Source organism: Varroa jacobsoni, unplaced genomic scaffold (genome assembly GCF_002532875.2).
Source record: "Varroa jacobsoni isolate VJ856 unplaced genomic scaffold, vjacob_1.0 contig00460, whole genome shotgun sequence".
Classification (NCBI taxonomy): Eukaryota; Metazoa; Arthropoda; class Arachnida; order Mesostigmata; family Varroidae; genus Varroa; species Varroa jacobsoni.
Genome location: NW_019214471.1, coordinates 52,948 through 77,697, shown reverse-complemented (window position 1 = coordinate 77,697; position 24,750 = coordinate 52,948). Strand labels below are relative to the sequence as shown.

At 39.9% G+C, this 24,750-nt stretch overlaps 1 protein-coding gene across 1 annotated transcript in view; it reads left to right on the top strand.

Moving 5' to 3' along the window:
* The first annotated feature begins 4,164 nt into the window (after positions 1–4,164).
* The window catches only part of LOC111271264 (uncharacterized), a 34,676-nt gene continuing 14,090 nt past the window's right edge, over positions 4,165–24,750 (top strand). Inside the window, exon 1 of the mRNA XM_022851958.2 lies at positions 4,165–4,857. Coding sequence (XP_022707693.1) covers positions 4,788–4,857 — 70 coding nt within the window. The 5' untranslated portion in view covers positions 4,165–4,787. The remainder of the gene's footprint in view (positions 4,858–24,750) is intronic.

Genomic DNA, 24,750 nt, shown 5'->3' with positions numbered 1-24,750 from the left:
TAGCATCGCTCTTTTAGTTCTTGATTTCTTGCTGCCGTAATCTACACGAGATAGAAGTCCTGTTCGTCCCATCGTTAGCACACGATTTGCTCCCCCATAGTAGGAAAGGGGTAAAAAGAAAAACAAGCAAAGAATATTAACTTGGTGGGAAAGCTAAAAGATGTTGGTAACGGGCTTTGCTATAAAAAAGCGGTAGAGAACACTATCATAGAGTTGTATGATTTAGCAAAAATATTGTGTTACTAAAACTTAAAAAATCTTCGTTAATCAGTGAGCTAATGCTCATCCTTAGGTAGAGACACGGCCAGCCAATCCAGAAATTAAGTGGTTCATGTACTTTTCTAGTATATATAACTTTGATTCTGCCATGTTTTTTCTAAACACATGTTATAGGGGATGAGAAGAGATGTAATGAATGAAGTAAGAGTATATATCATGTTATATTAGTTTGCTCTACGAGTTTAGCTAATGCTATCTGGTGCCATATTGGCAGAGAAACGGTCAATGCAGAGCGACATCGCAGGTCTTCGGCAGCAAGAATCACTCGCTTTAAAAAAACAACGTCGGCTGCGCGCTCAATTTCACTAGTCTTTCCAAAATGCCCCAGAATGCTTCAAAATGATTATTTTTGCTCTTCTTGTTCTTAAATAGGCGAATACAGTTTTTCTTATTACTTCACTTGCGTGTTTGCGTTAACCCAATCGTGAGTCATCAGCTATGCCAGCGAAACGTCTGAATTGAATTTATATTATTAAATACCTTTAGAAAAATAACAAGAACTTCCATTGGCACGGTATTTACCATACAATTTTTTAGTTCTATGTCTGATCTTTACCCGAAAGTTCGTTTGTATGGAGAAGGATTTCACATGAGATATTAAATTACTATTATACTTCCGCAGCAGCTTGATAAAAGAGTCCACATTCTGACATTGGATTGCCTCTACCTACAGCTACAGGCTCGTATCATACTATGTTATTGTATAATGCAGTTAAGATAGAGATGTAGATCCAAATTCACTCTAGACGTCTGCTTTTTTAGTAGCGGTGCTAATTTTCTCCTATCCCATATAATTCGTCCCTACTCGTTTTCATCGGCGACCCAGTTTGCCTTTGCGCGAGATGGTGGGCTGGTGCCTGGGGTCCATCCCCATTTGAATACAATTAGGAAGCTGAGAGGCCAGCTGGTCCCAAAGAGTCTCTCGCATCCTTTATACTTAGCGTTGCCGTGCACCGAGGATCCATAAGATGGCAAGCCCTCATTCTACTCTTTTCCGTTGAGTTGCATACGACTCAGGAAACTGCTCAGGTACTACTTCTACGCTGATGGCCGACCATTTTCTTAGTCAAGACAATTCGCGTTTGTTGGCGGTCTTCTTAAAACGCGTACCTTTACTTCGGTCTCAATTAGAAAAAAATGTAGCGTAGATTGAAGGGCAGAAATTTTTCTCAAAGGCACCTAAGCAGTCTTGATGATTTAGCGGTGGTTCGAAAGCTTCCAAGTGAGTCATAGCAATCAATAACAAAAACGACAATAAAAAGCTGTATGCCTTAATGGGGCATCCGTGTTACTAACAACGATGCTTTAGCTTGATCAACATAAGACTAAACTAGTCATCAGTGTTCTTCGATATTCGCTGCCGCTTTCACTAGCTCGGGTTTAAAAGACGCTAGTATATTGTCCTTATTTTAATCACTATTTGACTTTTCGAAGTTCTTAGCTACGTATGCAGATATACGCTATTATCTAGAGGCAGTTGAGGACTTGGTCCTCTTTTTGACAGTTAAGTAGAGCCTCGAAATAACTTGGAACATACGTAATGATCATAGCAAGATGTATGAACTGACTTTGTCTTCCTAATCATAGTGTAGTTTCTTCATTTTAAAGAGGCGAAGAAATGGATCTTTCTGAAGGCTGAGAAGCATTTATATTTATAATAATAAATCTACTGTACTAGTGTTAAATCGGTGTGGCCAATTAGAAACGACAGTCGTATATAAAAGTAATATAGCAATTTCGGAATCGTACAAAGGATACGCAGTTGCACACAAACACGACCTGAAACGTTAGAGGCGCCTGGTGAGTATAAGAGAAATGTGCCCTATGCTTAGCTGATTCGATCTATCAGTTATGATTCAGTGTTCGTGATCTAATATTGGACGGGTGTTTATCAAGTCCTTGTTTATTTAAGGCCAGCTCGTTGCTGAAATTCGCTAGAAATTTGAGGACTGTAAAAATAATCGGCCTTCATTAAAATTCGTAGTGTAAATTTACCATCGGGGACACGAATAGAGGAACGTTGATACCGAAGGGATCAACGAGAGAACCCCACATGAGGTACCCGAAATGAGTCAATTTTCTAAATCAGAATAAGTTTTTAATTAAACTGAAGTCTGGACCCTGATATTTCTATCTTCTTCTTTTTTTTTTTTTGTCTATTTTTGATCTTCAGATCGTTAGTTGTACAATTGGCGCATCACATTTCATCGTTAATGACCAACATAAAGATCGCTCGATACAAGTTTTTCAAGAATCAGTTGAGAAGATAGTGCCTTCCAGCTCAATGCTGATGACAGATACGTTCGGGCCTAATGGAAGCGTGACATGAAAAAACAAAACGTGTTTCTCGATATTAAACGTTTTCTAAGAACTCATGGATTAATCCAATTGCTGTGGCTATTTGATGACATTAAAAGACCGCGTCTAACTGCTACAGTTGTTGCCAAGATTGAGGGCCCTCACATTAACCTCTAACAGTTCCCGTATTGCTAAGTTAGCTCATGTAATTGCGGTTGCTTCAACGTACCGCTGAAGTCTGTTGACGCCACCCTTTGCATAAGCACTGATTTGCTCTTGAAAACAACGAAACTGGGCATTGTAACGCCAATGGTAAGCATGCCTGTAATTGAGAAGCCCCCAATAGGCTAGCTCAAATATGCACCTTAACCTCGAAGTTATACTGAAAAATTACCACTCTCATTCCTTAAGTTGTAAAATTATAAATATTTGAAATCGTGTAACTATAAGTCAAGCAATTTACTATCAGAGAGCTTAAGTCTTTGAAGCACGATATTTAAGGAGCGATTGTTCACACATTGTTTGCCACAGTCTTCCCCGAACCCCCGAAATTTTTGGGCCTTTATTCCAGCTTTTGCACTTCATCGAATATTTCTGCAAGTTCCTAGAAAAGTACTCACGCTTCGTCCTAAAGTTCCTGCAACCGCTGAGAAGCGTAGTATTATTTTAACGTGTCGTCCTAAGAATAATTACAGTGTTTTTTTTTTTTTTTAAATAGCGGACATATGTACGCGCACGTATATTGAATACTTTGGCTGTCTTAAAGGCGCCTCAGCCAAATTCCGCAAGCTTTACGGCTTTCACGCTATTACAGTCATATTCTGTATTCTTAGTTGCTAAAATGTTATCATACACACTGTTTATTAATACATTTTCAAGAAATATCAGCCAGACAAACATGTTTATTACTCTAGATACCTGAAAGCGATCTATAAATGCAGGAAGGTCGAGCATGAGCTCTCGATCAATGAAGGACAATAGTACACTACATGTTGATTTATTGAACAGAGACTGAGTTGATTATTATAGGCCTACGCATTTCTCTAACAGCTGTGCACAAAGGTCTCCATATTTGGAATACTTTTGAATGTACGCCGACCCCACATTGACCGTCTGCGCATACCGTCTTCTTGACAACTGAGCGTCAAAAGGAAAAGCAGATACTATTATCATATACAGACCCATTCAAAAGTAAAACTTTGGATGGAATAAAATTAAATTAATTGTCGGTATCAACCTTTGCTCAAACCAACCTCTGTGCCTGCCTGCTTAAAGCATGCTGATTGTGTTTCGCTGTGCCACACTCTGTTCGGTATGTTCCAGCGTCTATTTGTGTACGTCTGTATATGTGCTGTCAGAGTACGTACGACACATCAAAGCATACGTTTTTCGTTTTGCCGGTTTTCATCTAGTTGGATTTTGCTTTCTTACTCTACAATAAAGGGGCCCCGGAGGTTGCTATCAGGCCAGCCTAAGCGCCGAAGGCGGGCCTATAGGCGGGGACTATGAAGCGCATGCGCTCCGCGCCGCTCGGGCCCCCAACTGCACGCAGTTCACTAAGAAAGTTTACCCCGACCGGCCAAGACCCCCATCCGTGTGTGTTGGCATCCGTGGTAATATTGCTACTGTTGGTATGGTTGTATGTTTTCGTTGGCAGCCCTTGACCGTGGTTGCGGCTTAAAGAAGTTGCTCTTTTCTTGTTGGGTAAGTCTTATATCGTTACCATACAGGCCAGTGTGTCATTGAGAGACGAGCGCTTGTTTTGGGGGTTGCCACTGTTGCTATTGGCAAGGCCCAAGAAATTGAAGAATAAACTGTTACCAAGTTACAAAGTGGTAGAGGTAGGTACCTTGAACGCCTACGCTGATGGGCGGCAGCGGCTATGATTCTTCTACGCGTGTTTAGTGTCTGTGTGCTGCTATCTTTAATCCGAACCTCTGTAAAGGGTTAATAGCAGAAACCAAAAAGCGCACAACTGTTTCCGTTAGTGTGCCAGTAATCTCCTCATCAAAGTGATCCGTCTCCGAAACAATCTTCTGATTATAAACGGATCTACGAGATCTCAGGTATACAGTGTTGTCGACGCCACAAACAATCGATTCCCTAAGGAAATTATAAACGAAAATCATTTGGTAGGACGTATTCATTGCAGGAAATAATAGGCCTACGTTTAAAATTTTACTGATAGACAAGTGGTAGTGTTGTACGTGATGCCCGGAAAAACTGTATTATTCATCATTGCCTGGACTTTCCTCGGTGTTGGTTCGACTCCAACCAATGGTAAGATAGTCTGGCTGAAGTTTGAGGATAGGTACGTGTAAATCGACTATCTATAAGTCTATGTAATCATCTATATAAGTTAGCTATAAGTCTGTATGAATGTATCTTATTATCCTAACAAATGTGTAGAATCATCAATTGCAATATGTTGCACGGTTCGATCGAAGCCAAAACATAAAGTATGTCTCGGAGTTTCTGCTCCTGTTATCAATCAAATAGTTAACTGAGTAATTTTCCATACATAATCATCTACCTAACGCTCGTAATTAATTCGTGTCTTAAAAGATTGTCTTTTAGCGTCATTTTTATGCTGTACGTAAGTTTAGACTTTGCTACAGAAGTAACTAAACTAGAAAGTCTTTGTGAAGCAAAATCATCAACCGGGTCTGTGGGTAGGTAAACTTTAATGTCACTTGTTTGTCTAGCGCTTCCAGCCAACAACTGTTCTTAGACCACTCTCGAACGGCGGCCTTTTTTGAACCACTACGAGTCTATAAGAATTAGTAAATGTTAGATAGTTTTGAAGGTAGAGTTAGTTGTGTGCTGTTTTTAGCTTTCTCTATATACAGAGATATCATTTCTAATTTGGGTTTCATTTAAAAAGGGACAACTGTTTACCCAAGGACAGTGTTTGAATCTAGTGAAACTGGTACCACTATACGAAAAAGAAAAAAACATCTTGAAAAACATATTTACTATCTAAATATTGTCCAGTTCGAACATTTTTGTATCGTTCGTTGTGAGCGTGATTACATCACAGACACCGTCCGTGATCAGTTCCAACGGTAAAGTTTCTGACGAAATACAGCTATCCGAAATTGAATGCACACCCAGTTTATCTGGCCAAATTATCGATTTGTTAAGCAACCCAATGTCGGATAACTTGGATCACCATTAAGTTTAATCGTAAAGAGCCGCTAGTTACGAACTTATCCATAGTTTTAGCGGAGAATAATCTAGTTAATGCATGCTCTCACAGTGAGTCGAATGATTACACCAGCCGATCAGGTGGGCCTTTGATGGTGATCTTTGATCTTTTCAACGCGACCCAAAGTTTAATGAAAGGCGATTGTTGGTCTACGTTGTAACGTACGCGTTCTTCAACCTCGTGTGACCACAGCGTTCAAGTTCTTTTGAAGGTAATCTAGAGTTAGAACTTTTTGCCGATTTAATGGTACCTTTAGGGAAAAATGATGTATTCTCTATTTGTCTGTTTCTTTTGTGACACAAATTACGGTATATACGCTCGGTATAAATGGAAAATTATTTGAACGTGTCCATTCGAAGAAAATGCATCGTTCTCCAAGCACTTAAGCTGTTTTTCGGCGCAGCTAGTAAGGATATGAGGGTAAAACATTTCAGATTCCCCATGTGTTCCTGAATCGCTATATAGCACTCACCACAGTCATATTTCCTAGAATGTACAAACCCGACGCGAAAAGTCTACTAAATATATATATATAACCGTATATACTAATTTATAAATAATTAAAAAGGAGGAGCACAAATTGCTAATTCGGAAAAAACATGTTGTTCTTGGTTGGCTTAAGTAGTGCTAATAAAAATAAACAAGCTAACCGTCACGACGTTTACGACGCTGTGTATTTTCTTGGAAGCGAAACCGAAACATAACTTCTGCAGGTCCTCCTTAACGACGCGTTCCCTCTGTTATTTGTAGAGGCTATGCTGTCGAGTCAGGTAGCCAACGGGGAGTTCCGTTTCCGGAGTAAGAGTCAGTTGTAGACTAAATGGAGTATGTCAGGAGAGCGGCAAAGATAGGCGAACCTACTGAGAAACCAGTTGCAGGTGCGTTGCGAAACCCCAAACGAAGCAAGCGGGCAGCAAAGTTAAAATGTATCGTAGCCTTAAGGCCATCAAGAGAGCAAGCTAGCAATTAATCTGTCTTATCTACAGGCCAAGACAATGCGTCCTTTCTGCTGTTCCCCCATTTCGCCTGTCGTTGTCGTTATCACGCATTCGGCTTGCAATCTCATTTGGCATTGCAAATTGATCTTACCAATGTACTAACATTTCTTTGTGTAATATTTTACACATAGGGACAACAATAAATCTGTCTCTCTTCAACTCATGTTGGTCCTATACACGTTGCTCTTATACGGGATGTTATGGAACATATATACCTACATACGGTTCTGTAAAAGTTATTTCGTTGGAACATGAGTATAAGAAATCGTCTTACCCCACTCCTAGTAATAAGTTACGTAGTTTCTGTTACTATCAACGATTCACTCTGATATTACAGCTAATTTATCCATTTTTTTCCTACCAAGAAATGTTCAATTAAACTAGCTCGGTTAGGTTTTGAGATTTTTCTGCTGTTAAATGAAGATAATCCGAAAAGGTGAAATGTGTCGGAGCACGGTCGCGAATATGATGGTTGCAAAAAGCTCGACACAATCGGGCAATATACAGACCTTTGTTAAGCGTCTTATACTTCTCAAGCATTTTCTAGTATTTGAGACTCTTCCATCTCTGCCAAACGTAAATTATCTTTTTGGTATGGAGGTCGTGTTTAGCTTTAAACCTCGGCATATGTCCTAGAGCTACCTATTTCTTTCTCAGCTATATGCCGATGTAGAGGCACTACAAACATGGCAAAAAAGCCATCGTTGTCCTTTCGCATCATTTGGGTATGGACGAAATGTTGAGGATCGGTGAAAAGGCTTGCTTTCTTGTAAGCTTGAGCCGTTTCACAATTCCAAATGTATGATGAAACACATTCGAAACACCTGACAAAATTGTGGGCTTGTGTGCTATTTGGACCCATCGATCCCATATGACCAACCGGGATAGTGTGCACTCTCAAGGTCTAACATTTCTTCTTTAAACTTAAAATGGCAAAGTTCTATGCATGACGTAGTTTGATGCTGTGATTCCATATATACAGCATGAACGACCCGTCCGCTAGGAATATAGCCCGAGTAGGTCTTGCTGAAATTTTCTTTGGTTTCTTCGGCTAACCTATGAAACGGCATGGCAATTATACAAGCAGCATTACTTAACTTCCTGTATATCATAATCTAACTTTTATAATCCTTGTTGTTCGTGTTTTTGTTGCGTTAACCCTTTTTTTCAACGTTGACGTTTGAACTAACGATGGCTGCGTGCGTGCCTGCTTGCTTGCTTACGATGTTTGTAGCGATTCACCCAAAAAGGATACCCTTTCCTTTCGACCGTTTAACCTCGGTTAGGTAAGATGATGAAAATATTTTGTGTCACTTGAAACCTTCATCTCTGATTCCATTTACGCTATCACGAAATTACAGCAGACTTACAAACGAAAACAGCATCTTCAAATGCTACATATAAATAAGTAAACTGGAAAGTCGCGCTAAAAACAAGCCGAAACATTTTTCTTCAATGTAATAGATAAGGCTGGATGATTCTCTTTTCATCGGGCTCATTTTTTTTCAGCATTAAAATGGCATATTGCTACCATAGCGCTACATAGATCTAATAACGTTATAGCTAATCGGTTTGTAAGTACTTCAATATAATAATAAAAATATAATTAATAATAATAAATAGTAATTAAAAAATAAATAATAATAAAAAAAATAATATATAATAAATAGTATACTCATAGACCAAAACATACGACGAACATCGAGAGAACTTCTCGATTTTAATTACTATGAATGTCTATTTTATAAAATGTTTATTTAAAGCACAAATGAAGATGCAAGATAAAAAAACATCAAATGTTGGAATCAAATTAGTTGCCATTTTGCATATACATTTAGTAATATATAACTATATAGGAGAGTTGTATACCTGTCAGTTACTGCTTAGTATATTACGTGATAGACTGCTACCGACTAGACCGGGTGAGGAGATGGCTTTAACGGACTACCATAGGTACAATATGCCTGTATGCTCAGTTAACCTAGGTTTACATTCATTATTATGGGTTATATTTACATAAGCCAATCAAACGAGTTCTTATTGTGACAGTATCCATCTCATAAAATTGGTGTTTTTTTTTTCCTTATTTGAAAATGTTTGCTCTATTTGTCTAGTATTGTAAGTTTGTCAATAACGTATGTTCTATTGAAAAATACTTTCTAATAAGGAACATTTGTCAGTTACTTGGATCCCAAAGTATAATTATATGTTTTAAGTATTTTCTATCGATATTGGAAATTTACTCATGATATATAGTACATTTGGCAGATATAATTATCGCATGGCTAGTTTACATGTAGAAATGTGCTCTTAAATAGAAAAATGGCAGTAAAAGATTTCTCTTTCAGTATTCATTGCTATTACTTCTCACTTAAGCATTAAAAGAGCTACTGAATAAGGCCTTAGCGGTAAAGGTTCTACGAGTATTAATAAGAAGCTCATTGATCAAACAATATCAAATACGTATACTCGGTTCAATTTCTAAGCTTCACTTATTTTATCTAAATTTACTAAATGACGGATATGCATTTAATCCTGCACGACTGTTCGACGAGTCGGCCAAGATTTGTATAGAGAGACACCTATTTCTCTCTGGCCTTGTTGGGTGGCAGACTATTACACTGGTTTATATAACCCTGTCTTGTGGAACTGACTGCATCATCCACATCATAATTGCCATTAATCGATATCTTCGCTGAAATCAATAACTAGTTATGAGCCGTTTTTAGGTAACAAGGTACTAGAAAGCGTACTTGTTTGTCTGGTAACAGGCTTCTCCATTGTCGCTTTAACCAAATGTTGAGCCGTATTTGCTACGATCCCCCAGACGTTGCCATCTTTCAACTAATTGGTCTTTAGGTTCGCCAGAATTTTTCAGGTCTCTTTTTCACGAAGCTAATTACCTACTTCCTAAGCTCAACGTCCGTGTCGAGTGTTAAGTCATGGAGATGTCCTTTCAGTGAACGGAAAAGACAGTGATTTGTATGTCCATTGCACCCTAATCTGGAAAACATGACCTTCCGATTATGGCAAAATGATCTCCTAATCAAGCTTTTAGTTATTCGATTATTTTAAAGAAATTCCTCCAAGAAAAAAAAAAGAAAGAAGATATTGAGAAAAAAGGAAAGTGTACTTTTCAAACGAGCACTAATGGCACCCGACGTGTTTATAAGACAGATTCAACCGATAACAGCATGTATTTAGGGTAGACGATATGATAAGGAAAAAATGCAATTTTGTTTAATTACACAAATTATGTGTGTGTGTGTGTGTGTGTGTGTGTGTTATTGGCGGAACTTGAAGCCGTAGGTCTTCAATTAGACGCTTGACAGTCCGAACACGTTATCCATTATTTCATCACGATGTTAGAACTACTTCATATAGACTCTTAACGACAAGGTTTTACATTTATAACGGCAGCGTGTTCAGCTGTTGTCGGGAACGCAGTACATTATGGTTAGTAAGCTCATCTTCTACGCTATGAGGAAGAATGAATTTCTCTCGTTTCAGACTTGTCGGTATATGCGCAGGTAGCGTATGCGTAAATGTTAAGTAGAGCTATATGAGTGCTTTGATAAAATCATGAAGTGAGAACTAACGAAAAGCGATATATTTATGTATATAACTAATTATCTAATTATTTCTAGCGAAAGAAAAAGTGGAGAAATAATGGCCAGTCGCGGCAACTGGTCGTCGGCTAATTTAGTCAACTCGATCTGAGATCTGATCTTGGTAATTTCTCGAAAGTCGACGCTTTGAAAACACCATGTAAATATGGGAGAATAGATGTACATATTTTCATTGTTACTGATAATTCAGGCGATCATAAAATTATTAGGATGTATGTAAGGTATCTTTTGCAAGGTGACACTTCTATTATACTTGTTTTCGTAAGAACTTGAGTGTTGATAGAGCTGAACTTCCGTAGATAAATGAAAAGTTTTGCATCTGAGCTCGAGCACTCTGAAGGAATAAATAAAGCCGAAGTAGACAAAAGGACTAGGCCTGTAGACGTTTGCTCTTTTCCTCGGCGTACGAATACAGCAATTTCGAATATTTTCAGTGGTCTTCTTCAAACTGCTTCTGAAGACAAGCTAGAGATGGTGTTTTGGAGCTGTTTTAGAACATGAAGCTTTTATTATGTGAACTAATAAGTAGCGGCAGGCTCGCGATCTCAGGTAGTAAACGTTTAACTGTATGTCAAGCTTATTATTTAGTTACAACTATTCACCAGCATTACGGAAGTCCGCTGGTTAGAGCAAGGGTTTCGTTGACGGGACGGTAGTGAACTCATATCAGTCCTAAGATTTTCTGAGGGGGATGTTTCATTACTTGTTTGAAATATCTCCAAAAGTCCCCATGTCGTGAGTGCGTATCGGTAATGCCGGTTATGGCGAACTCGCACTGCTTAAATCCGCGTCCTGCGAATGTGTTGGCAGATCAGCCGCAGAGCGACGATATAAGGCTGGCCGGCCGACCAACAAATAGGTCTAGCGTTATGAAAAACTCGAAACATTATTCAGATCTGTTACTTCTAATGGATTGGACGACTGAATAAAACTACGTATGTAACTTTTATAATTATCTTTATCTGAGTAAAGAAGACGGTGCGTTCCGGCCGAAATGCAGCTGCCAAAAGGTTTACCTTTATCGTCGGCGCTAATTTTGACACGTTTTATATTCAGCTAATGCGCTTCTCACTAACTTTTGAGCGCGATTTGCAGGGTACTTAGGGTATGTTAGCGCAGTGCAAAGATAATGCTCGTATGCAAACCTTTGACTGTGTGTTGATCCTAAGTAGTGTAACCGAATGGCCTTCTTCCGCAAGGACGATTGCGTATTTTTCGTCGAAAAAAAAAAGCTCGTCGATTTTTATCGTTCATAACGAACGAAGCTGCACGGAGCTAAGAAAGAACGCCATTCCGTCAAACAACTAGAATCTATTTCGAGGAGTTTTTGCAGTTTTCCGGAATCACGACAATAGTGGGACTTCGCTGTGTGACACAAATGAAGATCAGGCCCACTAAATCAAGCCCAGTTAGACGTACGAGAATGACCATCTCATTGCAGACCCTGATGCTCTTACGCCCATTGGCACAAACCTTACGACGAATACCTTAGTTGTTTTGTGTTGGGTCAGTTCGAGAAATACGCCGCCGCGGCCGCATCCGCTATAACATTCCAGTTGTTGTGAGCACTGAAGGTGAGACGAGCACCTAGAAACGACAGCTGAGGGGTATCAGTGAAAACTAGGGATAAAACTGTGAGGAAAATAGAGATGGACTTTACGCAGCTCGAATCTTAAAAAAAAACAGTTAGACTCGAGATTTGTTAAAGGCGGGTAATAACGAATAACATTTATTTACAGCATAACATAATTAGTGTTGTTACATCAGGACGGGACGAAGTTTAAGGACAATTTTTTTTTTATTTTCGTTATGAACGGACAAATGGGGCAGCCCCAGAAAGGTCTGATGATAAATTGAGCAGTTTTTAGAACGAGTTGATATATCCTTAACGGAAATGAATGGCACCGAACACGTCTACTGTGCGTGCTGACGGCGAACGTACATAATACGGATATATAGTATTTTGCAAACTATACTCAGATTAGCCTTTTCGTAGTAGCCCCATTATTATACGAAGTGAGTAATAAAATTCTAGGCTTTCAAAAGCTTTGTATATGAATCTGAATAATCTCTCTGTGAAGGGTTTGTCCCAGTTTACTTTCGCCTTATACCAATTCCGTAACAAGCTTCTAAAGCTAAAGGTTAATGACGAAATTAACCTGCTACCTACCCTGCCTTCAAAGAGAGGCATGATTTTACGTAGTTTTCGTGATCGGAATAGTTTATGGACCACTTTTTTTTTAGAGGCAACAAGCATGCGCGGAGCAATTCCATGAATAACGTAAATAGCTTGATGATCTTATTTGAAAAGGCTGCACATTCAGGATAAGGAATAAACCCATGTCCCATATATTCTATACGTTTAACACTGCAAGCAGAAACTGCAAATTAGCCCGAAATAGATAACCCTAACCTAAACCTTTTGTGTAAACGCTTTCGGATCGCTAAAATATCCAGGGTTCAAACACAGCAGTAACTAACGGAAACACTAAACGAAGACGTTTTCTCTGCTCAAAAGAGTCGGTATCTGACTTATTCGGCGATGCAATGTGGTTGAGCATATTGGTGAGATGAACTGGGCAACTGGGTTCGCAACGCCGTCCGCAACCCACTAGTTACATCACTTGTATTGTATTGTATAGACTTGACAGTGAGAAGCTCTATTTGTATATATATAAAATCAACTACATTAGGAATACCTTTAAGGACCGTTAGGAGCAAGCAATTTATCATTTCGCCTTTCTTGATCTATTATTCAGTGGTTCATTCTGAGAGGTCTCACAAAGTGTCAGCTTTAAAGTCTCGTTATCGCCTTGTGTCTCGGTGTCCTCTTTGGGCATAAGACTAACGCCCATAAAGGCTATTAAGGTATTGTGTCTCAAAAAAAAAAAGCCAGAGCAGTTTCCCGTTTAGTACGGAATAGACAGCGCTTGGGCTCGGATATGGAATATACTAGGAGCTAATATCGACTTTTACAGACGACACAGAGGATCGATGCGCAAGCCAATGCGGACCGCATGTGAGATCCAGATGCGACTTCGTTTTATCTAGAGATCATACCGATTTTTGGACAGCGTAAATGATACGTCCTCCAGATTTATCACCAGATGATTTTTGAGTTGAAGGTACGAAAGCGGGAAGCGTCGTTGTTCTCGTATCGTTGAACGCAATGTCAGTGATTCGCTCTGCAACGTGTGTGTGTCTCTCTGAAGAAAATTATGTAAAGCAATTGCACTAAGTAAAACATTTATTTTCACAATTAATGTTACCTGTTCACCCATCGACACCTGCATAAACATCAGCTGTAAGCTTTTATCCGCCGTGACATTGTCTTGTACTGTTCGATAGCTAGGGATCGCGAGAATCATGCCTACCGTCACAAAAGATATAATGGCTGTATATGTGCTGCGTATGATTGTACGAAGCAAGTGTTCTTTCTTAGCGTTGCTCTTTGAATATCACCAACTTCTAATTCAAACATGAGAATTCTCCAAACATGATTCTGAGCCTGTGGAAAAACTATCTGCCTTTTCCCTATATGTATAGCTTTTCATTTCTGCTTTGTAGTATGGGCAAAGCTAATAAAGTCCCTAGATTAATTTTCCCAAGTCCTTAATGCCAGCAGTGCTTTTACACTCATCGCTCACTCACTAGCTATCGGTGATCAGGCTGTTGAAACTTGTAGAAATTAGGAATGAACACTAATGTAGCATTCACAGTCTGGCCTAAGATGATTGTAACTGTTTCAATGGCTGTATGGTACCGAACAATACTGAACAGCTTTAACGTCTAAGTCGAACGCCGAGTATCGCCACTGTACGGCTAGTAAAGGCTTTCTGTTTGTTCAGGAATCTTTTATGTCGCTTAATGGCCGGGGCTCGAGAAACAACACAAATAATTTTTAAAGGTAATAAGCGATAGACTGTGTCGTATGTGGTCTATTGTCGACCATGCCATCCTATTTGGCTACCTCAAAGGTAGTCATCAGAGCCATAAACCCAGGAATCAATCGAAATATGATGACCCCGCACCATTTCGTTCAGCAAAATAGCACAGTCTAATCAGTCATAAATGGGCTTTCTGAGAAAGATCTCTGGGCAGGTGTGATAACACGAGCACCAGCGCAAAAATACCTTATTTTTATGAAAGAGAAAGAGCCTAATTTTTGTACGTTACATGTTCTGGCTTTACGTTCATACAATCTTGATCAGCGGCAACAACGAACCTCCAGAAATTCAATCATCTACTCAGTCCTTCAATAGATTGCGCTTATAAATGAAGCTTCATTGAGGTTAGTAAGAGGCGCGAAATCTGGGTGATGTGCAAGTAATGCTCAACTTGCACTCGGCATACTCGGACCAAATAAATAAGTAACTCATCTCGTAAAGGAGTTATCCATCAGCTCATAAAATCCATCATGTTAAATCAGTTCGTGGCCACCCACAAACAAAGTGGGACCCGTACGCCCTTGTACGAGAAACGGCCAAAAACAATATGGCCACTATTATTCACAATGAACATTTCAACGTGACAATATCGCAGACCCAGCTAAGCGGAAGAGAAGTAGCGGGCGACATAAGCCTCTGAATGTAATGACGGGCGTTACAGTGGTATAATTATTTTTATAGACAAATTTTCTATAAAGGATCCCGTTACGCCAGTAAATTTCCTAAAAGTGGAGGTAGTCAATCACTATAAGCAATCAGCGTACAGGCCTGGAGGCGTAAGCAGAACGCGTAAGCGTTTAGACAGGCTTATCAATCTCTTCCTTAATGAGCTCGACTCATCGTTGTTCTCCACTGGAATCTCGTACAACTAACAATTGTTTCCATGCACAGTTGATCTAGTAAATATTTCATGTCTCTATTTCGATACTACTTTAGCTGATAAGCGCTACAGGTTCTCAATGGGCTTCAAAACGATCTGCATCTTCTCACGCTAGTCGTATATAGCAATGGCTTCGATAACCGCATCTCATTTTTCGATTCTTACTTTTTGTGCTATTACCTAACTCTACCAAAATATGCAGGTTTCAGCCTAATGATACCCTCTCTGTCATTGTCTATCTAGCAAAGCAATACTACATCGGCACTTCTTCCTTACCAACAAGCACAAGATGCCAGAAGGATTAAAGAGACATAAAGGCAGCTTGTTTGCAGAGTCATGGAGTGGGGGAATTTAGATGTTGGCCAAAACAAGTTTCAACACTTGTGGCAACGACTCTTGCATCCTACTAAATTTGTCGAATTTTGAAAATGTGTCCAAATTTAGGGGACTCCGTGACCGGTATAAACGTAATCTTTAAAGAACCATCAACTGTCCTTAAATATCCTTATCGTAAGTTCTTCCCGTCACAAATAGTTACGAAATTGAAAATTAAAGCTTCGTTAAAGCTCTGTGCAATCTAAAATCAAGCGAAATTGCGCGAATGGCTGTAACATGTAAAAAATTTTGCATCGCGTCAAGCAAGTCAAAACGTCCGTTCCCTTAGCTCGAAAATGTATAGTCGGCGACGTTGTACTGACTCATCGTAGAACTCTTGTCAATGATTTTAATTGATACCTGCAAATTAGGTCTAAATTTTAGTGCCTATAGGATTTTTCGACTTAAACGTCACTAGGCTTTACGTGGTCTCGGCTCCAATTGACATCTCATTTTCATTAGGGTCGCGGGCAAAGCTCAGATCTGTGTCCTTGCTCGACTCCATTCGAAACCTTGGATAGAATAAGGGAACACGTAAGCCCGCAGCTTTCATTTGGGAAAGACATGATCGTTGCTACTTCAGAGCACGTAATAAACACAATTATCCCAGATTGCGTTTAGGCAAAACGGTCTCAAGCTAGCCCAGTAAGTGCCAATCCACAAGACGAAAGTTAGAGATGATTCAGAGTCCCGTTTACACTAAACGAAATAATAAACAAATATCCACGACGCATCTTGAAGACTTCGGCAGAACCAGCTCAGCTCGAAACGTTCCGTCCCAAAAACCATTCCAGAACTGGCAGAGACTGCGCGTTATATTGTTGCGTCCTGTGCTGACCTGATTGTCAACCTCAAGCGTGAATTTAATTGCGTGTACATTGTCATGGAAAACATGGCATCAAAGAAGTTCAACGCCAAGCTTTAATTTTTCCACGTTGATGGATTACACGGTCAGCCTTGTGATCCTTTACTGATTATCTAAACAAAAGGTTGTGAATCATTAATGCGAACCACAATACCTTCCAGGATTCTCTCCAGGATAGGATCTTCGCCCTCGAATAACACAGTGTCGCGCAAATAAAGTAGTTATCAAGCCGAATGAAACTTAAGTGTTATATATTGTGCGTACCGATGACAAGTTCCTTGTAGCGACGCTTTAAAAGATGCCTCCGCTACAAGGTTCTTTCGCGGCTTTCTTGGAAGCATACTAGATCACTAGTCTTGCTCAGTATTCTACAATGAGCGTTTTCTTCCACATCTTAACGCCTGAGTTCTGGCCACCTTGTTTCGATAAATGGATGAACCTTATTTAATCAATCTCGTTAGCTTCCAGGTAGTGGAAAATATACTTTTACGCATGTTGAGCGTAGATGTATAAAAACTAATTTGCTATAGTTGATCTTTCACTAATAAATAGATCTGATAATGATTCAAGAGCACACGCAAGATCAGCTGCCTTCTGCTCTCCTAACTACCTAAAGCATTCGGGAATGTTTAGAAAAAAATCTCAAAAATTAAGTTTCATCTGAGTGTGATCTATATCTGAACATTTGGCATGGACACAGCCGGAGAAACAGCTTCCTAGTTCGTGTCCGGGTAGTCCGATCCGCAATCCGGCGTTCCTCGAACTTCAACGTAGCAATCAAAAACTTAAACAACAAGAAAACTTACCTTTAACTTCTCTTCTTTTACAGCTAAAAGCGAGCACAGCTGGTGCTCTGAAAACAGCACTTCGCATTACTATAGCTTGTTTAGATCCTATACTATGAACAATACAAAGCTATCTGACAATGGGGTTGCTGGTCAAAAAACGAAAGCTTTGAGACACTAGAAGAGATTGACTCCTCTCAAGTTTTAAAAGCGCGAAGCAAAGGATCTGTAGTCTTGCAGATCATCACTCTAATGAGTATTTCCCAAGCCCTGCTAAAGCAGTTAAAGCGAAATTAGTCGGAGCTTTGGCGTCCATTAACACCCGTGCGTGAAACGTGGATGGCGCCTTACTCCTGAAAACAGGGCTCGGTGAAAACGGTGGCCTGCACAAGGTGAATTGGCTCCGATGAAAGTAATGGTTGTCTCATCGACTGCAAAAATGAAACGTTTCAGTATAGTCACAGACATAAATTAATCAACAATTCTGAAAACGGGAAGCTCTAGGGGAACATCAAGAGGATACGACCATATTTTATTAATAAAAAAAAGCATTGCCCTAGCGAGACAAGACACCATCTCACACTTCAGTTGTTGCCATCTTTAATTTTACGAATTGCCGAATTTACGAATAGAACTTCAACTTGATTGACTATCCACCATGTTTCTCCAGATTTAGCCCCATCGATATTTTCTATTGTATTGGCTTAAAATTTCGCTCAGATTTTCATTGAATTAGGAGGTTATCATATTCATAAACGCGCATTTTATAGGTTGAAGCGCCAACTGTCATTCAGACAGACTAAAGGCTTGCAAAAAAAAAACTACGTTTGACAAAAAAGGACTGAAAAACGAGCTCTTATTTAGATGAGGTTTAGACTTCAATCTCCGTTTAGGGAGATTATCAAATCATCATGATCGTCAAATTTTAATCTCGCGTGACAGATGCGGATTAAGTTAGTTTTTTCATACGCGCGTCTATAAACAAGCCAGTTATGTTAATATGTTTTTGCATTGGAGACATGTATTTCGACAATCATATCCCTGTTAGTTTTCTGAGTAACCTTTCAACCGCTTCAACTTGCTCAGTTAAAGTTGAGTCGCTTCCCATTATAGGATACAGTAATGCACAATACCACAGAATTTAACATAAGCTGATAAAAAAAAAATCCCAGTCCGACCATTTAATGCCAGATCGCTTTTTAAAGTATATAAATAAAAAACAAAAAAAAGCTAAGTGTCAGATATATCGAGCTTCGTGAGGTGGATAGTTTATTTAGGAGCACTGTCTGCACACTTCAGACTCTTGAGGACATGTTGCATCCATTCGAGTTATAAAATAAACGCGCACTTCATGCTCTCGAGGAGAACTATGGTGAAAATATCCTGTACATGCCTGTGTGTCAGCCGCAACACGCAACTCGCTATCACTAGACCATAGCGGTCTTGATTCAACAATAAGGCCTGCCGTAGTACCTGATGAATACTTAATGAAACGTTGTATAACTTGCGCAGATTTAGCTTTATATTGAGACATTTTTTTGTTAAATGAACAATGTGCGGGTATCGTTAATATGTGTGGTGTATATACGTTTATTACAAATTTACGAATGCAATTATCTCCTGATCGAGATATATACAGCACATTGTTATTCGTTCAGAGCTGATCATATGGTTCACCGAAGAGAGATGACACGCAAGCGATTGAACAATATTATCAAATTTACTGTTTGTACAAAACTCAAAAAGCTAAAGGCGATGCGATATGAGGTCGTGATATGACCTGTCACACCGAAGCTTCGACTTCGACGAAGCAAACAATAAGAGGGTTTCGAGGCATCCTCTGCAGATAGCCATGACTAGATACTACTGTGCGTTGATACGACTGTTGTACTCCAGACGGTCGAGGGGACAGCTACACAAGAGATATCCTACTGGTTTGAAGAGAGAGAGGAATACGCTACATTTCTCTCGTTTCTCCAGTTTTCCCCGCCTCCGTCCTTAGCTGCCTCCCTCACGTGAGTGTCTTGCCCTACGCTTCGATCCTGCCGCTAGGGATACGATCCACTTTGTAAAACACTGACAGGCAATCGGACAGGACACAGAAGGGCTTCCCTTCACTACTGGTATGCTTCGCCGATAAGAAGCGTAACCTAAAGTACATTGGGATTTTAGGCTTGGACGCGTGTTCGTAGCTTACGAGCCGATGGTGATGCTGTGGACATTTGCCTGCCCGCATCGGGTCCCAGTTCATTTGTCCATACCTATAAGCACCGATACGAAAGTTCCGATAATCGACTTCGGATAAAGATTAGATTAAGGACATCATTTGTTCCTAAACATAAAAAAAGCTGGATACACGAAAAACGCCGAGTATCGTAGGTGTATGTTTGTAGCAATGGTGGTAATTGCTAGATTAATTTTAGATTACTGCAGATCAGTTTGAAATATAGCTAACAAACGCGTTTAGGTTTTGTCCATTGCGTAGAATAGTTTGTACAGCATGTGTATGAATAAACATATCCTTACACGTATGACCGTCATACAAACACATCTATCTACATGATGGCGTTGACGCAAACAACTTTTAAGATGTTCATACGTTTTAGATGCATCTTTATAGATACTTCCGTTCATAGATTCGCTTCTTTATCTTTGAAAAACTATAACGGATGATTGCTTGGCGTAGATAGGTCGCATATACGTTGACAGAAGCAACTGATTCATAACCACCTATTAAAAGCATCAGTAAAATGTCAGACTTTTAGCCCTAGACTGGAGCAATTTCCAAATGAGTTGTGTCGTTTTCAAAATTTCGCGCACACTAACTTCAGCTAGATAAAATAACTTTTGAGTAACTAATATAAATTGAAATTACATTGAGCAGGTATTACTCTCAAGAAATAGCTATATTGATGTAATACTAAATAATTACACACGATTAATATAGTCCAGTATGGCTTAATGCGGATACGTAATGGAATTACGTAGGCAGTGATTGAGATTCCACTCTGATAGACGACACTGTATTCTTTTGATGAGCACCTTAAGAAACCTATCGTTTGATCCTAATACTTGCTTTAATTAAGCATTTATCTCATTGCTAAATCAACTCATGCAAATATTAGATCTGTTATTAGTTCTTCTTCAAGTCATCAGTTAGACTTTGAAATTGAAATTGAAAAAAAAATAAAGATGAAAGACATGCTCTGTGTTATGCTGACAAGGAGCCACTACTACCACTGCTGACGAACCTTGAGCCGCCAGCATGGCCAAAGTCGAACACCCCTTCCATTACTACTACTACTGCTCCGGAATCGGCCTTTTTGTTGGAAGGCTCCATTAGGTTGAGGGGGCAATGTTGGGCCGAGTCGGCCAGATCTGCGCAACAATTCTGCTTAGCTTTAGCTATAGTGCGTCAAAGCACCATTGTAGCTTATACATTATTGACGTTCACGTCCGACAGGTTAGCCCTTCGCTGGCTGCCTTGTTTGAGATCAAGAAAGATCAGGGCAATACAATCAATCCAGCAGCATAGAGCAGGAATCACTTTGGTCGCCCGTCCGTCCGTGCGTCCACCCAGTCAGTCAGCCTCTATAGATTTCGCCTGCTTTCGTGTCCTTCCGTTGAGGTATATTTAGACATTTGTATCCACCACACCCCGTTGCGCTACTACAAGGGCTCGCGTCGGTCTCGTTACAGGGCAAGAAGCAATAAGCGGCGGCCTTTCAGGTCACGGTTTCGAAGTGGCTTCGCTGACTGCCTGCCAGCCGCACAATAAAGGCCGATTATGCATAAGCAGTAAGTGACCACGGAATCGCCGGCGCTTGCGTTTGATGGTAGAACTCTGAATAGGAAGGTCATGGAAAAAGGAGGCCACCGAGAACGGGCGAGGAAGAGAGCGAGAGCAGGATGCGTTCAAGCATTATCAATAGAATTCTAACTGATGGTCTGCTCGCAGTAGTAGTAATAACGGTAGTAACATTATCGAGTCAATAGAATTACAAATCGCGTATGGTGGTTTTGACAGAACATCTCTCGCGGCCGTAACGCCATCGATAGAACGTTGAACGGAAGGGGAAAAAAGTAGAGCGAAGACAATTACACTTGTGGAAGCTGAGCGTCAGATAGAGCCACCAACTTCGCGAGAGTTTCCATGAATGCAAACACTCAGCATCAGGGTTTCTGTTACATTCTTGGACGATGTTATTCGTTCACCCAGCAAGAAGCAGAAAACAGAAATTTCACACGATTCAACTCCTCTCGTTGATCATTTGTCGCATACAAAATTGAGCGATCTTCATTCCTAATAGGGCATGAGAGGGGCACTATAAAATTATTTATCTTGATTAATTTGAAAAAGTACAAATTAATATTGTAGCTCGTCTGCTGAAATATAGCCTTTTTGAGGCAAACATCATGGGAAAATATTGGAACCTTTTAAACTTCTCATACTGCCTAATGGCCCTATATATAAATTCCGTTCGTATAAAGTTTAAGTTCATGCTATTAGTTGAACGCAAATCCGATATAATGAAAATGCCGGCTACTGCCACTTAGCCAAGGACGAGCTTTCAGCCTTCAGCAGCATATGAGTCGATATTGAAGAACGCGATGTAAAAGCTTCATCGAAGGCTCAGAATTCATTGTTCCAGTTATTTGCAGTGAAATGTTGCCCACACGAACGTTTTGCCTATCATCCAAACTATCTGACGATGCTATACAACAGCTGACGATTTATAGCACAACCAAGATCCTCCAGCTGGCCTACCCAGGACAAAATGGGACACTATGGACTATTTGCTTGTTCTGTTGATCACTTATTACAACCGCTCTACAGTCTTAAGGATTTACTCCTATCAGTGCACATGCATTTTGAAAATTATTTTAGCTGATCCACTTATTAACTTTAACGGAGGTACTGTCGTTGAAGGCTTCGAGGAAGCAGGACTTCGAGAAATAAAGAAGTATTCCATGGCACTGTATTCAAGAAATAGGTGAAGCGGCTTGTAGTTACCCGTAGCATGACGATGGAACCGATGCTTGGTTGTCCATATACGTTTGTTGCATCGCTGCGTGTTTTTCAAAACTATGTAATGTTTATTTTTTCAGTTATACTTTTGTAAGTATCCAAATGGGTTTCGCAAAGATTTGTAATTACACAAGGAGCGTATAATTACGTTTTCAATAAAGCTGTTTAGTTATTCTAACGAAAACGATTAAAAAAAACAAGAAAAAACAATATGCTCATCATTATTAATCTAATCACGAAAATTACTTTATTGTTTTCAAAGTCTTTAAAGTTGGCGGGCATTGTCTGTTGACTAAATCAATTTAAAACAGTGGGAGACTACTCTTACCGATGTTGTCCGTCCTATATAAAAGCGAAACCTGTTTAAGGGAGTTCAACGGAAACGAGACAGAGACGGTAGGAGACAATGGTAGTCACGGTTCGTTCACCTCGAGAATGGGGTGGGGGTTGTCTCGAAAGCTTGCTTTCGGACACAGCCTATGGCCGGCAGTTTAGAAGATCGGCTTCCAAGCATGCTCTGAGCTGTAAGTACACGAACCAATTCAAATTCGAACATCTTGATTCAAAAATAACACAAAAAGCCATAGTAACATACACCTAGTATATAGATTTTAACGGATGCGTTTCATCATACGTTTTCAGTCGAAACAAAGCTACTCCTCTACGATTAGCCCCGCTCTGCCAATCAATTGCTCCGATAATAACACTGACGTAGCAAAACCAATGTAGGCTAGAACACATGGGCAAATATCAAACCAGATCTTGAATTTCAAATTCAGAATAGAAAAACGGAGTATATCACGGACATATCGCCCTTATTCCTCTCAATACGCTCTCTCCTCTGTTCAGCTGTCCAATTTACCTAAGAAGATTTTCTAAGGCAAAAATAAATGAAAGATAATGAATCTCATATCGGATTCGAACTATTTCATATGATCTGCGCGATTAACACCATACTATCCACGTGTTAGATATTTCGTCATTAAATGTATTCCTATATATTCCTATATATCAAATGTATTCTTATATATTAAGCAATATAGTTCCATAATTTTGCACAGTGGTGCCGCTAAGGCACTGCACTGCAGCACTTTGGTGGGGATATCCATGTCAGCAGAAGTTAGTCCGTATAGAAAATTCAGATGAAATCTGTGAATTTTGTATCGGTGATCGTCATATCATTTCGTACTCTTCTTGTTTCCGTAAACAAGAACTAGATTACGAACCAGGTATGTCGGCAACCATGACAACAGCACGAACCGACCCGTATTAAGCACAAGACACCCCTAGAAGGACAACTCCAGTAAACACGGTAAGTAAAGAGCAACAGAATTAGCGAGCGGGCTTGTCGATGTGTATAAAGTTCGTAGACAGCATGGGCCTGCGTGGCTTGCCTACAAGCCTATCAATTAACAGCAGAGGGCCTGGTTACGTTAAAACCCACTGCGAGCGTTTTAGTGAGTTCCAGTTAACCGTCTCCATTACAAAAGGGGCAGGGGAATCGGAGGGCAAATTTCAGTGGCCGACGTCTGTCCTAGGTACATAGTGTATGGCGTCCCGTATCTGTCAACTCTCGAGAGTGCAAAAGAACAATCGATTTCGATAAGGAATTGTTCTATACAAATGTCTGTAAGTGTTTTTGGATTAAAATTCTGCTTTAATGTAAAGCTAATGCAGTACTTGATTTTTCCACGAAAACGTATATTTTGTTTTGTATTGTAACAATAAGGCCTGCATAGAACATTGGGTCTCGTCACTGAAAGTGCATCAACCTGTACCGATCGGCCCAAATGCATGACATAATAGCATATACAAAACCCACGTTTTTAACTATTGCGAGTGAATTTCTACCACTATGCTAAAGACACCAAGAATCTCCAATATGTAATATAAATTTAAGTTAGTATTAACTTCATTGCTATCACGCGTTAAAAACGTTCGACCAGAGCCTACCTGTTAACATGACGATCATACGCTGACCAGCTTGGGTAACATGGGGTAAACTCTGTTGATGTCGAATTAACAGTGTCAAGCGTGTTCCATGGCTACCGGCGTTCTGAGCGTGCCTCTGGATTATTGGTTCGTTATTGGCTAAACCTACCTTAATCTTATCTGCTCCGAAGCGTGCTGAAGCATACGATAAATAATCATAGATAAAGTCAGTCTCCTAAATCGCAAACCCTGATTTTATCCTGCCAGAATTTATTCGTTGATACATGATAACTATACCAAAGAATAGAGTAATGAAACTTTTCGAGAGGAATTCCGCCTATTAATAAAAACCCCTATTCCATATCTTAGAAAGCCCTTTGGCTTTTCTCAGCCAATCACTGCATTCCTCCTGCTGAACGTCATCCTCTATGGAAAAATATGTAGTTCGCGTCTAGCAGAGTACATCCGTCACAGAACCTGTTGCTTGTCTGTAGTGTACATGATAGAGGAAGGTTAGGGGTGTGG